Here is a 15967-nt window from a genome sequence, read left to right as displayed (position 1 = left end):
GATGCTGTGCGAGAAGGACCTTCGTGACGTCACGGTCATGTGACCGCGACGTCACGGTCATGTGACCGCGACGTCACCGCAGGTCCTGCTCGCACAGCAACTGAGACCGGACGGCCGCGTGCAGCGCTGAGAGGTGAGTATAGCATTATTTTTTATTTTAATTCTTTTTTTTTTTACCACAAATATGGTTCCCAGGGCCTGGAGGAGAGTCTCCTCTCCTCCACCCTGGGTAGCAACCGCACATTATCCGCTTACTTCCCGCATCGTGGGCACAGCCCCATGCGGGAAGTTAGCGGATCAATGCATTCCGATGTGTGCAGAATCGCAGCGATTCTGCACAAAGAAGTGACATGCTGCGGGTTGTAAACCGCTGCGTTTCTGCGTGTTTTTTCACGCAGCATGTGCACAGCGGTTTGCGGTTTCCATAGGATTTACATGTAACTGTAAACGCAATGGAAACTGCAGCGGACCCGCAGCTGCAGGAACGCTGCGGGTCTGCGGTAAAACCCGCTATGTGTGAACATGGCCTTAACCCTTCTAACTTCCTAACAAAAAAAGATTGTTTAAAAATGATGCAGATGTAAAGTAGACAAGTGGTAAATGTTGTTTATGAACTATTTTGTGCGATATAACTTTCTGGTTTAAGGGCATAAGAATTTAAAAGTTTGAAACTTACAAAATTTTCACAAACGCAAGTCCATATTAAATAAATTTTACCACTATCATGAAATATAATGTCACAAAAAAACAATCGCAGAATCATTGGGATCCATTGAATAGTTCCACATAGGCCGGAGTCACACTACAGCGAGATACGGCCGAGTCTCGCAGGTTAAAACCAAGCTCTGGCACCGACACTCCGGAGCGGAGCGTGCAGCTCCATGTATTGCTATGCGGCCGCACGCTCCGCTCTGGAGATCCGGTGCCAGAGCTTGGTTTTAACCTGCGAGACACGGCCGTATCTCGCTGTGTGTGATCCCAGCCATAAAGTGACACTGGTCAGATTCAAAAAAATTAAAAAATGGCCTGTTCATTAAGGTCAAAATTGGCTTGTTCACTAAGGGGTTAAACCCCTTATTCATATAGACAGTCAGGTGTTGAGGGGGCATGTTGGAGTCAGACATTGCTGAATCATTTAAGAGGTTCAGTTACTACCATGTTTTTCCGAAAATATGATGGTCTTATATTATTTTGGCCTCCGAAAGATGTGTTAATTTTGAGGGGATGTCTTATTTTCTTTTTCCATGAATAACCATCCAAATTTATTTTTGAACAAAAAAACATATATTCAAATATAATCATGTCATCACATTTGGAACATCAACATTCAAACCATGAATTTCATCATGAATTTCTTGAGATCCTTTTTGAATGCACAATAATCTACTGTTTACACATGCTGATGAAAAAACATACAGGTCCTGTGTTAAGCAGTAGCCTACATTATATAGCTACAACCACACCCAGGAACCCATCACATGATTAGTCATGTGGTCGTGACATCACTGCAGGTCCTCAAACACATATAGAGGTACGGTGATGCCCCTACCCAGGGGTGAGGTATATGGGTAGCCAGACCCTCCCATCTCTCACAGCTACCCGTAACCCGGACCCAAGTGCACTAAATGATCCCTTAGTGCTTGTGTGCATTAAAGACGACACACGCCGGGTTACATCACAGAGACAAGCCATCTCTGTGACGCATACTTCCAGTCGACTATACGACCCTTAGCCACGCTACAACATGTATATGCACACACATTGAACATTCATAGACATGTGTATATATTGTAGCAATGCTAGGAAGGCTAGGGTTAAATCCTAGATCTGCAGGCTTTGATTAGTGTACCTGGCTAGCTCGGCATATAAACAGGCTAGGTGTTCATCTTAACCTTGTAATGGAAATGCTGGGGGCCTCCGAGAGAGTGTGGGCCCTGGGTGATTGCCCATTCTGACTCCCCCTAGTGCCAGCCCTGACTGTGACTATGGCTTATTTTTGGAGTAGGGCTTAAATTTCAAGCATGCGCCAAAAATCCTGTAAAAAAATCATGTTAGGGCTTAATTTCGGGGTAGGTCTTTTTTTCGGGAAAACGATATGTTATCTATCTGTAATTGACATGGTAAAGTAATCAACATGTCAACAGCTAGACGGACACAAGCATTTCTGTTTCCACATAAATGTTGGCCGTACAGAATGCCATTGAGGGCCTTGCGTGGCTGAAGGGCTGTAGAATGTGTATCCCAAGGTTGAGCCATGTTGTCCAATGCCATTAATTTTTTCTTTTTTTCGTTCTGCTCGTTTTGTTGCAATGTCTACATGTTTTTTCTTTCTCCCTTTATTTTCAATCACTTCGGAAGTATTTAATTCTACTTCAAATTATGATATATGTTTGCGAACACAGTTTGTTTGTTTTGGCTACCTCACATCTTACGTCGTCTCCTTTCCCTCCTGCTGTTCTGTTTCCATTACTTTGTCTTCCCTGCGGAGCCAGGAAGATGAGATGAACCTGCTTCTGACAGCATGGAAGGGGGATCGATCTGCATCGCTGTTTTAGGAGCTTTAGTGTGGTTTATTGTCGGGCTGTACTTCCTTACTTGCCTGGCTCTTCTCTACTCTCTTTGCTGTAAAGCGAGAAGTTCTGAAAGCGAGGCTGTGCACTCCTCCCAGCTCTCGGATAGTATGGTCATTGACACAGAACTGGACTGATCGGCCATCTCCAGCTGGACTGCTATAACTGATTAGGGACCTGAGTAAGTACTTGTGTCCAATGAAGGTGCAGTCTAATACTTTTCTCACTGCATTACATTTTTTATCATTTCAAAATAGAAAATGAGCATTTTCCACTTTTGGATGATAGTTTTGTTGCATCCCTATTTTCTGAAAGCTTTATATAGCAGAATTCATATGTGGACTTTGGCTTCAGAGAATTCATATGTAGGAAAGCCTAAATGAAGAGAAGCTGCAAATATGCAGGATACGCATTGTAATGATCGTAGCCATTGATGAGGCACGGGCTGTAGGAGACATGAGTGAGAAGCTTTTGGTCAGTGTTACACTATCCATATTAATGTGTGTTTTTATATCCGTCGTATATGTATGCTTTTAAAGTGCAAACTGCAGTTTTGTAAGATTCTTTAGTTCAAGAGAGGAGTGATAACGCCACATAATGTGTGTTACTTGCATATTACTGTAATTGACACTTAGTATATATTTATATATGTGAACCAGAAATAATCCAATATTAAAAATGACTAGAATGCCTGAAGCGGAAGAGCAAATATGTCGCTTCTTTTCTAGTCATGCAATATGCATAGTCGGAACAGGGCGACTATGATGACTGTTTGTTTTTGTTTTTTGTATACTTTATCTTTGGATTTTTTTGTGCTAGTCATTATACCTTTTTTATGGTATTATTACACACTAAAGTCATAAGACCTCTAGTGGCTCTTTTAATTTTGCTGTTTTTCATTGTAATTAGATGCCCCATTTATAGGACACTACAACCCCCTATCATGACATTACTTACTAGCAGAGTTAATCTGGAACTGCCTAGAACCATCAGCCATGCCTGAGGGGCATCCGGCAATATTGTGATTGTCATGTCTAATGGGGCAGTGGCATTTCCGCTCATTTTATTGGCTGCATAGTCCTCCACGAGCTACTGGCTGTAGAAGAGACCACAAAAGTGGTTACAAACTGCATCTAGTCCTGTGCCTGCTAGATTGCAATAACACCAGACTTTCTGCTAAAAAGCGGTGGTCCTGTTGGATTTTCCCTACAGCTGTGACTGGGAAGTGACATCTTTACACCTGCCACTGCAGACTGGTTAATCCCCAGAGCAAGAGCACTGCAAGCATTTAGTCAGCTCTGAATATTGGAAGAGTCCGTTCTGTAAAACCAGATACATGTGGTTGTGAGATCAGTTCCTCACATGAATAATACGTGGGATCCAGAGGTGAATTAACCCTTTACGGCACAGTTGGGATTTGACGAAAGGAATTTCCTGGGGTAGGGGGCACTATAGTATGCATTATATTGTCTCCTACCCCAGGAAATTCCTCTCTTCAAATCTCAACTGTGCCTTAGTGTTAGCTGTAATTCTGATTATTTTGTGCCTTTTTATCATGACGTGCCATTTTGATAAATCTGGTGCACTTTTGCTGACTTGTTAATGTGTTACATGCATCCTTTATACTCTGATTAAACCTCCATGATTGAACAAATAAGAAAGGGCACTGCTATATTGAGGTCTTCATTTAAAAAAAAAATGATTATTAATGGTTCTTATACACTGGGTGCCAACATGTCTTACATTGGTGATTTATTTCTACTCGGACAGCTATAATAGCCCTTTGTTCTTTAACTGTCGTATTTATAGCTGCTGTTAATCGGGACTATTGATTAGCATGTGCTCGACATCTGGTCACATTATGAATTAGATATGTTCGCAAGAACTCTGCAATCAATTTTATTTTGGTTGTCAAGATGGAAAAAGCAATGGAGCTGTAAATCTGAATGCATGCTTTTGTATTTCATCCTTGACCATACGGGTTCGTTTACACAAGCAGATGATTGATAATACCATGAACAACGTGATCGTAACTCACGGCAAGCAAACAATGTTAGACAAGTGTGTGTATAGGCTGAGAATTGTGAATTAAATGGTCGAATAACGATTGTAACATTGGGTATTAAGCTCACGCAGACAGAACCATATTTTGCACTTGAATTTCTGCTCATCCTATATTCTGATCTAATGGAATAATCTCCCATTTACATTATACAATTTTTGAAAGTTTACGCGAGTGAAAACCATTTCATGCACAATGAACAAGCATTATTGGGCACATCGTTCAGGCGCTCAAGCCATTAACATTACACAGATAGGCATCATTCACACGTCCGCATTTAAACAAGTGTGAATAAAAGGTATCGGTGAGAAAAAAGGGAGGTGGTGCATAAAGGCACTAAAATATCCCTTATAATATAATGAATACAAGAATGTATAATCAGTCAAATAAAATCTTTTTATTGATACCAAAAACACATAATAAAAACAATTAAAAACCAGGGAAAGAATTGCCCCATTATGACCAAAACACATTAACCTTGTGAAAATACACAGGGTGAGTGATGAAAAAACTGCACAAAAGACTGTATAGAGCAGATAAAGGGGTTGATTGCCTGCAGACAGTAAAAATACATGAGTCCACAAAGACTCTATAAATTTGATGCTATGCCTAGGTACAGCATAATAAAAGGTATCTGATAACGATAGTCTGATAAGGACTTTTGTATAATATCCAGATCAGGGGCGGACATACCACTGGTGCATCTGCATCGGGGCCTGGAGGCGCAGGGGGCTCTTACAGTCAGGGGCATACTGCCCATAGCGGCAGACCATGCAGCCACTATAGGGCCACTCAATTAAGATTACTGGTGGGAGTGAGAGGGGCCCAGTGTCATACAGCAGTGGGCCCCTCTTGCTCCCTCCCGTAATCAAGTGAATACCCAGAGCCAGGGAGAGAGGAACCATCTAAGAAGAAATGCATCATGGCAGAGGCATAGAAGCAGTGTCTATTGACATACATCATAATAAGTAATCTTCACCCTTTTATATATCAAGTTGTGTCCTGCTATTCTTACCCCTCCTTTAGTGTAGTTGATGACTGTCTAGTCTAGGTTCCCTATATATTATCTGCTATTGTGGGGCATATAGGGCAAGTGAGGGGGAGCCACCGTGGAGCAGGGGTGCCAAACATTGTATCTAGGGTGCCAATTTCTGCTGGTAGACAAGGATGATTTAGCAGACAACTTAGGGCTTCCTAGGCCATGTGTGGTAGTACCTGGGACCTAGTCTAGAGAACTAATCTAGTCCACTTGTGCTTCCTGATATTGTGACTTAATGGATATAATTATATATATCATAGATCATTTCAAGGAGGAGACACAGGAAGTGGCGTTCTCTTGGATTTTCTGACTGCATAAATGTGAATTATTCATGATCTATTGGTCTTTATTTTAGACCTTGTTTGTATTTATCAAATACTGTTGTGCACTAAGGGTTTTTCCTTTTAGTTGTTTAATTATGCAATAATAAATTAGAATTTTAAGGGTCATATCTACACACTTAATATTGGAATATAACAGATTATCGGCCAGTGTAAATGGGCCTTAAGACAAAGTAGATTAATATTTAACTGAAAACAATATAAGATCAATAAATGAACCAAAGGAGAGCTCACAGTAGATGTGATGGGAAGGTGATACAAAAATATAAAATAAAATAATTTTCCGCGTAATATAGGTTACTAGTGAGCCAGACCAACGTGAAGGAAGTGGACAGTCGGAGAATACAATATTAAAAACCGAAAGAGAACCACAGAACCGACCATACGTCCAGTATAACATTTTTATTTATGTAAAATATCTAGTAAAAACAACAGTATTTGGGGGGAAAAGAACCAGTGCAGATATCGCTTATAGGTCACAGTGCCTTAATCTTCATGGTATAAAAATATTATATTATATACATAAGAAACAAACAGGGACGTATATCCAGGAGGCAAGTATTGTACATAAAGTTACATAAACCACAAAAATGTGAAAACTATTTAAGGGATCATACTTAGTTATGTGAGTGAACAACTGGATATCAAACCATTGTGTCTCACTGATAAACAAGCAAAAGTAAAAGTGTTTCACGATTTTGACAGACACTGGTCATCTCACACAATATATATACTTTTGTTGCTGTTTAGTTATTTTTTGAGGTTGACACCTTTATTTATTGTTCTTTTGCTTGTTTATCAGTGAGACACAATGGTTTGATATCCTGTTGTTCACTCACATAACTAAGTATGATCCCTATGTGGATTATATCGATATATAAGTTACAACATGGTGTTAAAGCTGCGACTTCACAAGAAATGTGGCCAGGGATAGGTACACAGACAGGGAGGAGTAGCAGCTGGTGAGCCTCAGGTTGTGTACAGAGCCCCTACCTACTGCATTCTTTAATGATTTGCCAAACTTCATGTGCTCCTGCCAAAAAAGTTGTATCCATGTACTTCTTCCGGTTTCTAAGAAACTGACCTACTTAGCTTTCTTTCCACCATCATGACCCAGATGCCAGCTGGCAGTGGACAGGCTGATTATACTAGGCTTCTTTCAGACTTCTCCCTAATAAGGCTTGGCAGCGGAAAACCTACAAATGAGTTTCAGCCAGGTATCTCAGGTTTAATGTAGTTTGATAATTTCAAAGAGAAATGCAGCAAAAATGAGAGCTCTGTACCTCCTAGTAAAATGAGTGTTTTGAGTACATTGCAGTTTACCTTTGGTCTGTACAGTTGAAAAGCATGCTTGTGTTCTTGCTTAGTCTTGCCATAAGCATATTGATATCATCTTTCTTTCCAGCTGGACATGCCCGTTGAGCACATAGCTGCCAATCTCGATGCCCTTGTAAAGGATGTTTGCAAACACAAACCATTAAGCTTTGGTGAGTATTTGTGTTACCTTATATTTTACTTGATACGTGAAAAATACTTTATTACCCAAAATGTAGGTATCCATGCAAAATACTTCAAAATTCTCTGAATTGAAATTAGAAGCCTAAGTGTAAAACAGGTTGTGTCCAAAATCGTAATGACAAAGCCTTCTACGACTTGTAGGTGGCGCCTTCTTTAGCCTGTCAGCAACAAGCATTCTCAAGAGTCATCCCAACAAACAGAGGAAGACAATCAAAGTAGAAAGGGCTACTTGTCTCTCCTTGTCTATTAGTAGGTGCTGCCTGAGATGGGCAACAAACTGTATGGAACAAGTTAGGGAATGTGCACACGATCAGGAGTTGGCAGCGCTTTGGATGCAGCACATGTACGCTGTGACCATAGCGCTGCCTTCTATTGAACGCAGGTAAATCCGCATGTGTTCACTGAACCATGCAGATTTACCGCAATCAATACATTCTATGTGTGAGATTTATCTTGTGGAGACTCGCATCTTTGCAAGAGCAATAGACATACTGCGGTCTGGAGAGATGTGCCACATGTCCGACTCCGCGGGTGAGGTAGTATTGTTGTTGTCAGTGTTATTAAATTGTAAAATGAGAATTTACTGGTGAGAAGTTTTTCAACAATAAACCCTTGAAAACATTGATAGTTTCACTGACAACTTTTTCTGCCATCTTCCACCATTCTTTCAGTATTAGAAATACAAGTAGGGTGGGGGAAAGCGTTAACGTTTTTAGGTATTACAACCATCATCCTTCTATACTGGGAAAGCCATTGAGGAACAAAGATAAACAGCGCAGACCTCACATCCAGCAAGTATTAGGCTGTGTTCACACGTTGCAGATTATTCGCGGTTTTTTCGCGTTTTTTCCCTATAAAAACGCTATAAAACCGCAAATAATCTGCTTATATTATGCATCCTATCATTTTTAATGAATTCTGCACTTTTTGTACACATGATGCGTTTTTTTCCGCGGTAAAAATGCATCGCGGTAAAAAACGCAGCATGTTCATTAATTTTGCGGTTTTTTTGCGGATTTCCCACTTAAAATGCATTGGGAAATGTCCGGAAAAAAACGCATCAAAAACGCGGTAAAAACGCGCAAAAAACGCATGCGGTTTTCTAGCAGATTTCTTGCAGAAAATTTCAGGTTTTCCTCAGGAATTTTCTGCAAGAATTCCTGAACGTGTGCACATAGCCTTAGGGTGTGTGCACTTGTTAAGTATTTGCTGCATTTTTGTCATGTTCTCTCCATGCAGTTGTCACAAAACTGATGCACTTCCTGATTCCAGCAACGTATATGGGATTCTTGAAGTCTCATGCACATGTTGCTTATTTTTTCCTTGCTGATTTGAAGCCGTTTCAAATCTGCAGCATGTCAAAAACATTTTTTACCGTTTTTGTTGCATTTTTCATTTTTTCCAATGCATGGGGAAAAAAACAGAAGTTTAAAAAAACATAAAAATTACGCAAAAACACGTGTATGTTACACGGCATTTTTCCTATCAACACATCAGTTTTTGAAGCAGAAAAATCTGGTGCATATACTGAACATCTGCACATACCCTTACCGCCTACAACTATAGGAGCAGGATGCAGGACTTAGGGGGTCTGAAAAGGAATGAAAATTGCAGACAATGTTATTGTAACCTTTTTAATGAATGGTAATAACTAAAATGTAAAAATAATTTTTTTGCATGTCAAAGGAGTCTGTAACCTTTTAGTGCCTATGCCTCACTGCCTTTAGGGCAACATAGAACAGAAGAGCTATTGAGCCTAGCAAGATTATATAGTAATTCCATTTGCCTTTTTATTTATGCAAAAAGCTTTATAAATGGACTGACAGGACCATAGAGGAAGCTAGTGAGTCCTGCATCCTCCTCCCATACAGAGATAGTGACCGCTCTAACTGTATGGACTCACAGGCTTACACTGCCAGTCGTGGCAGCACCTACGCAGTGTATTTGGATGGGAACCCTGAATAAAATTATCAAAAGTATATTCCTCAACCAGGCATCTCATCCTCTACCTTTTCTTGCACTCAATTAGGGTATAATTTAGATGAGCCCCTGACCGAGCCATTTGGCTTTTTCTTTATATTGCCCTCATGTTAGACAAACTAGAACAGTTTCACCATCAATTTGCCATCATTTCTGAACTAGTGACTTTTCCCCCTGGATCATAAGATACACCCATGATAAGAGTCAAAATCTGAAAAAGCAAGTTACTGTACATATCCTATGGGTAATATTCATGTGAATATACAGTTTATAGTTCCCAAAAACGTTGCCAGGCACGGGTCCTTGAAGAACAGTACCAGTATAGATTTAAGCTGGCCATGCACCCTAGGTGGCCATTGACCGATCACATGGTTGACAGCAATCTCAGTTGCCACTCGCAAATACAGGAGTTCTGATTCGAGCAAGCACTCGTGTTCTCTATGAGAAGGCTACCGACTGACAGTCAGAAATTGGTCATGTTCGACTGACATCATTCCGACCGGTGACCGACGATCAGGCAGCCGTCACCCCCATAACAGTAGACTGTCCTACAAACCTTTGGATATCAGTGGGTCGAGCGGACTTAAGTCTAATGTGTACGGGTGACCTTACTATGCTATGTACAAGTCTGTGTGATCTTCTTTGTGTGTATCAGCGAGCAGATAATCCAGATATTCTGTCCACACAGCACACTACACTCACACAGTGGCCCTGCTAGGACACGTGGCACCTACCTGCATGGTATCAATCCCACCAGATTGTGGCACAGTGGTGAATTTTTTCTGTACAGTACATTGCTCTTACAGTATGCTAGTTTTCACTAATTTATTTGTAAAACTTAAAAACTAATTAAAACTAGGATGTTTCATATTCTCCAAGTACCAGATATAATGGTCTTTAGTATAGATGTCTCCAATGATGGACGTACAAGTTCTCATCACTAAAATGTTGTTTTCTTAGGTCCCTTTGTGGAAAGGTCCATTCTCACCAGTGCTACAAGTGAAGCCCTTTTTATCGATTGCCACAAATTCTTCCCAAAAGAGATTGAAAACCTGGATGAGGACTAAAGACAAAAGTTAATGGGATGACTTGTGCGGCACTGACCCAGACGGTGGGCTCACGTGGTGCGTGTAGATGCCAGCGGCGTTTCTGTGCCACCTGTTGTATGCAATGACAACACCTGGACCTAGATGAACTCTCACAACAAGAGGAGGCAAATACAAGGAAAACGTCTGTCTGGAGATGGGAGAGGAGCTTTTTTTTTTTTTTTAAATTAAATAAACCTATTTCCTAATTACCTTTTTTTTTTTTTTTTTTTGTGTGCTAAGATTCTTGCTGTAAAAAAACAACATATGACGCCTCTCCTAATTGTAATGATGCTAATGAGCATCATACAAAACAACCTAATTATAGACTGTCATTTAATCCATTAGCCAAACCTGTTTGGCTGACCTAAATTTTCACACTACACTAAATGATTCATAGGTATAAATAATTGTAACTGTATTTTCTACATGCCAACCCAAGTTGCCTAGAATAAAGGTATGCGTTCACCCACACATATTTACACTGCATAATCAATGAGATGGCTCACACTTTGTCACTTTTGGAGCCCTTCCAACATACATATGATAAATGCTTTGAGCCATATTTGAGTAGTTGCAATGGCAGTTTCCACCGCAATTGGGTATGACGATGATTCGGGTGTAGTCTGAATGGCCACAGAACATTTTTGTTATTTTTATAGCGAGTCCCTCAGCGGTTTGCCTTCAGTTACCACTAGAGGGAGCAGGGAACCATTCTGCACAATGTGCTGTCTGCAATTGATTACATTAGCTCCCATTCTCCCTCTAGTGGAGGCTGCAGGTAGTGTGCATGTTCGATCTTAAATTTCTGCTTTTGTGAGTTATTTTCAGCTTTACACTGGTCAGAACTTTTTTTTTTTTAGAAAGTGTTAAGAAATAATTCTGCAAAGACCTCTAGCTCTAAAAATGACATTATGAAAAAAGTGAAAATTTTCAGGAAGCCCACTCCTACTTATATTCTTTCTTATTGTATAAAATCTTTAACAACTTTCCCTACTACTTGCTGTACAGATACATCACTTGACAGCTGGAGTTCATACAGATTTTCGGAAAAGTCTCCTCCTATATCTACATCACAATAATAAGTATTGTTTTGTTTCTTTTTTCTTGATTTACATTTTCTAAAAAAAAAAAAAATGCATTGTGACTTGTGTTTTTAAAGGTATCCACAATACTGTGCTAGATAGGTTGTACAAAATGAATTGATGGAATATGTGACATCACCTTGCTTTCGATGTTAGTTCTTGACGCTGGCACATATATTAACAACTGAAAGACTGCTGTGGTTTGTAATGCGTTTTGAGCCACGCATTAGTAAAATATTATCTATTAGAAACTTGTCAGACAGAAAAGGTGGATTCACATATTCAAGAAACAATACTAAGCACATGGAGTTATCGAAAACACCATTCACATACTGCGTACAAAAGCTGTACGCGACATGTGCATTTTCAAATCCATGGCTTACCCTATTTTTCACATAATTGGGTCACATTTTACCTTTTACAATGCAAAAGGTTATACACAAGGCCAAACTTACATGCAGGTCAACAAGCCATTACACAGATCTTTTCCACTTTGTGTGACTCCATCATAACTTGTTAAAGGGATGCTATCATCAAAAAAATACCTATTGGAATTAGTTTTTTATCTTTCTTTTATTGAAGTAAAAGAAATGGGCAATATTTTATTTTTTATTTTTCATATCATGCACTAGCTATGTAGGAAATCTGCAATTTTCACACTGGCCACTTGGGCTTTATACTTCCTGTTTTTCTCTGGTAGACTTTTCAGCAGTTTGCTCATCAGCAGAGGCAGGTGCCCGAGAGTATCTCATCCTGATGTGACCACTGGGGGATCTGGGTTCAGAAGATCACAATGCTTTGATTGCAGGTCCTCCTTGAAGCCACTTTGACAATTACCTTGAATTGGAGTAGATTTACTGCCACTCTGTGCTGAAGGGGCTATTCTGGCTGTGAACATGTAGCTTTAGAGCTCAGCTGCCGCACCTTGTGACCACTTCTACTATGTAAACCCACTCCTTGCTCAATCCCTTGCCGGTTATAGATCTTCTATACTGACCACTTTGAAGGAACCAGTCTCTTGATAAGAGGAGGTACTTGTTTCTGTTGCATCAGCAGTTTCCCATTAGAGACGCTCAGGAGTGTTATTTGTTGTCTTTTCCCACCTGTTTGTCTTACCTGCCTCATGTTGTCGTATTGTAGTAGTGGGACTAGTGTCTCGGTGGCCTATTCATTAGTCAGGGCATGTAATCTAACACGGAGGGGAAGAGCCCGTCTAGGGATGATAGGGTGTGCAGGGATCTAACTCTTGTGTACGTTAGATGGTGACCCTTCTTCCCTCTCCCTATTGCCGGGGCCTTCCTAGTACATCTTCCCTGGTGTTCCCCTAGGGTTGCGCCACACGCTGGGCATTCTCTCTGTCAGTGACAACAGGATTACAATAAGAGATATCACCTCTATACACAGCTGATAACACAGAATTCACTGTTCACAATAGGTGATACTACAGTGACTTTTGCACACTCATTAGATGCTTCAATATAAAAGGTAGGTTCAGCGTCTGTTCTTTGCTGCTAATGTATGTGTGCATTTTCTCAAACTGGAAGTATGAGTCTAAAAAAAGCCCATGTGGCCAGTGTAATAATTTTATCTTATGATAAAGATCATGATATGAAAAACATTGTCAAAAATTTTAAAAAAAATGCATGTAGCTCAAAAACCTGACTTAAACAATGGACCATTTTCTGATGATAGTTTCCCTTCTCATGTCATCCCCTTTACTGCGCCATCTAATTATAACTTTATAATGTTTCCCTACATACAAAACAGGTTTATGAAAAGCCAATTAGAGCGGTTATGTTTGGACTGATGGAAGGAAACAAATCTAGGCACAATATACATCTGTCTTCATCTCTACTTCCTTCACACTTCTCAATCCCTGGAACATAACATAACAGATAAAGAGTAGAAAGTCAGACACTGAAAGAGTTGGGTAAGGTCATTGCCTTCGTGATTTGGTTCCCATTATGTTAAATTACCTGATGAAAAAGGTTTTAGCCCATTAAAGTTTGACCTAATAAATGTTACTTTGGGTCTGTACAGTAGAACCATTGTTGAGCAGTGTGACTGCCAGTAAAGTCTTCAGGGACGTTCCTCTATTCTGACTTGAGTGCTCTTCTTACCATGGAAGTAGAATACTGTTCATCAGCTTCTTTTATGTCCCAAGTGACTTTGTCATTCTTTCAAGAGCATCTGAAATTGTAAGGACAAAAATACATAGCCTTGCCTTGCTGTCAATCAACCTTTGCAAATGAGCAGTTTTTTCTTATAAAGGGGTTGTCCAGCTCTGCCAGGTAAAATGATTTAGAAAACTGCTTAGAAAAGCATAAAAAAAGAAAAGAAGCCAAAATCAAGTTACCAATCCTTGGTGACTCCTGACTCTTCCCAGTTCCTCAGTGCGGATGCCTCCTGCTCTAGTGATGACATGGAAATGTGACTGCTACTAGTCACAGCGGTTACCCACTACAGCCATTGACTGCACTTGGCCCACCTTCTAGTAGTCCAGTCCACCAACAAAAGGTGATGGGACTTATATATATATATATATATATATATATATATATACCTATTCAACCTATGTCTGTCAAAAGCAAAATAATAAAAAAGTAATGTGAGGCTTAAAATGTATCAAAGTGCGTTTGGTGTGAACCAGGTCCAAAGATCGCATGCAATCTTTTGTAGTGGGCTCTACCTTAAGGCCCCGTCTCACATAGCGATTTACCAACGATCACGACCAGCGATACGACCTGGCCGTGATCGTTGGTAAGTCGCTGTGTGGTCGCTGGGGAGCTGTCACACAGACAGCTCTCTCCAGCGACCAACGATCAGGGGAACAACTTCGGCATCGTTGAAACTGTCTTCAACGATGCCGAAGTCCCCCTGCAGCACCCGGGTAACCAGGGTAAACATCGGGTTACTAAGTGCAGGGCCGCGCTTAGTAACCCGATGTTTACCCTGGTTACCAAAAAAAACAAACAGTACATACTCACCATCTGATGTCCGTCAGGTCCCTTGCCGTCTGCTTCCTGCTCTGACTGAGTGCCGCCGTACAGTGAGAGCACAGCACAGCAGTGACTTCACCGCTGCGCTCTGCTCTCACTGTCATATGTCATATACCTGACATACGCTGCCATTGAGCACAGCGCGGGAGCGCCGCTCTACATCTAGATTCTCAAGGTCCATACCCTCTGTAAGGGAGCCTCTGTTAGCGTATCTACCTACACACCAGTACATTATTTAAAGAATTTGTGCTGCACCACTGGGACTTATCCCTCCTCACACACTTTCCTTTACTGGAATAAGCGAAAACGTGATAAAGGCTCAGGTTGAGCCGAAACGTTGTTAATCGCATATGCTGTAATATTCTGTGACGCTCCCAATTCGATTCAGGCTAATAAACTGATACAATTTTGACACCTATCCAGAGAGAGTGCGGTGAATGTTATAATTTGCTCTCCAGCGACCAACGATGCCGAGGTTCCCGGGTAACCAGGGTAAACATCGGGTTGCTAAGCGCAGGGCCGCGCTAAGTAACCCGATGTTTACCCTGGTTACCAGCGTAAAATGTAAAAAAAACAAACAGTACATACTTACATGCGTCCCCCGGCGTCCGCTTCCTGCACTGTGTGAGCGCCGGCAGTAGCAGGGCACAGCGGTGACGTCACCGCTGTGCTTTCACTTTCACTTTGCGGTGCTCAGTCAGTGTGGGAAGCGGACGCCGGGGGACGCATGTAAGTATGTACTGTTTGTTTTTTTTACATTTTACGCTGGTAACCAGGGTAAACATCGGGTTACTAAGCGCGGCCCTGCGCTTAGCAACCCGATGTTTACCCTGGTTACCAGTGTAAAATATCGCTGGTATCGTTGCTTTTGCTGTCAAACACAACGATACACGGCGATCGGACGACCAAATAAAGTTCTGGACTTTATTCAGCGACCAGCGACATCACAGCAGGATCCTGATCGCTGCTGCGTGTCAAACGAAACGATATCGCTAGCCAGGACGCTGCAACGTCACGGATCGCTAGCGATATCGTTACAAAGTCGTTTCGTGTGAAGGTACCTTTACACTTAAGGAAAAATGGCAACCTCTGCATATTGACTTTGCTTTCGAATTGAGATTATGGGAAAAAAAAATCACCACATCCTTAAAGATTGTGAACATCTTTGACATGGGCAAAAATTATTTTTACACAAGTTAATGGGTACTTTTGGTTAACAGAATTGCATTAATTTTCATTCCTACTTTTTTCAGATCACATGATCCAGGCTTCATATTTGTAACTTGTG

The 15967-nt window shown here is 40.9% G+C and overlaps 1 protein-coding gene across 1 annotated transcript in view; it reads left to right on the top strand.

The window, feature by feature from the left end:
• MRPL1 (mitochondrial ribosomal protein L1) overlaps positions 1-11005 on the top strand; it is a 63391-nt gene extending 52386 nt beyond the window's left edge. Inside the window, exons 8-9 of the mRNA XM_077275568.1 lie at positions 7418-7499; positions 10471-11005. Coding sequence (XP_077131683.1) covers positions 7418-7499; positions 10471-10577 — 189 coding nt within the window. The 3' untranslated portion in view covers positions 10578-11005. The remainder of the gene's footprint in view (positions 1-7417; positions 7500-10470) is intronic.
• Positions 11006-15967: the final 4962 nt, after the last annotated feature.

This window comes from Ranitomeya variabilis, chromosome 1, assembly GCF_051348905.1.
Source record: "Ranitomeya variabilis isolate aRanVar5 chromosome 1, aRanVar5.hap1, whole genome shotgun sequence".
NCBI classification, from domain to species: Eukaryota; Metazoa; Chordata; class Amphibia; order Anura; family Dendrobatidae; genus Ranitomeya; species Ranitomeya variabilis.
Note: the sequence above shows the minus strand (reverse complement) of the source record. Positions and strands in the feature narration are given on the sequence as shown.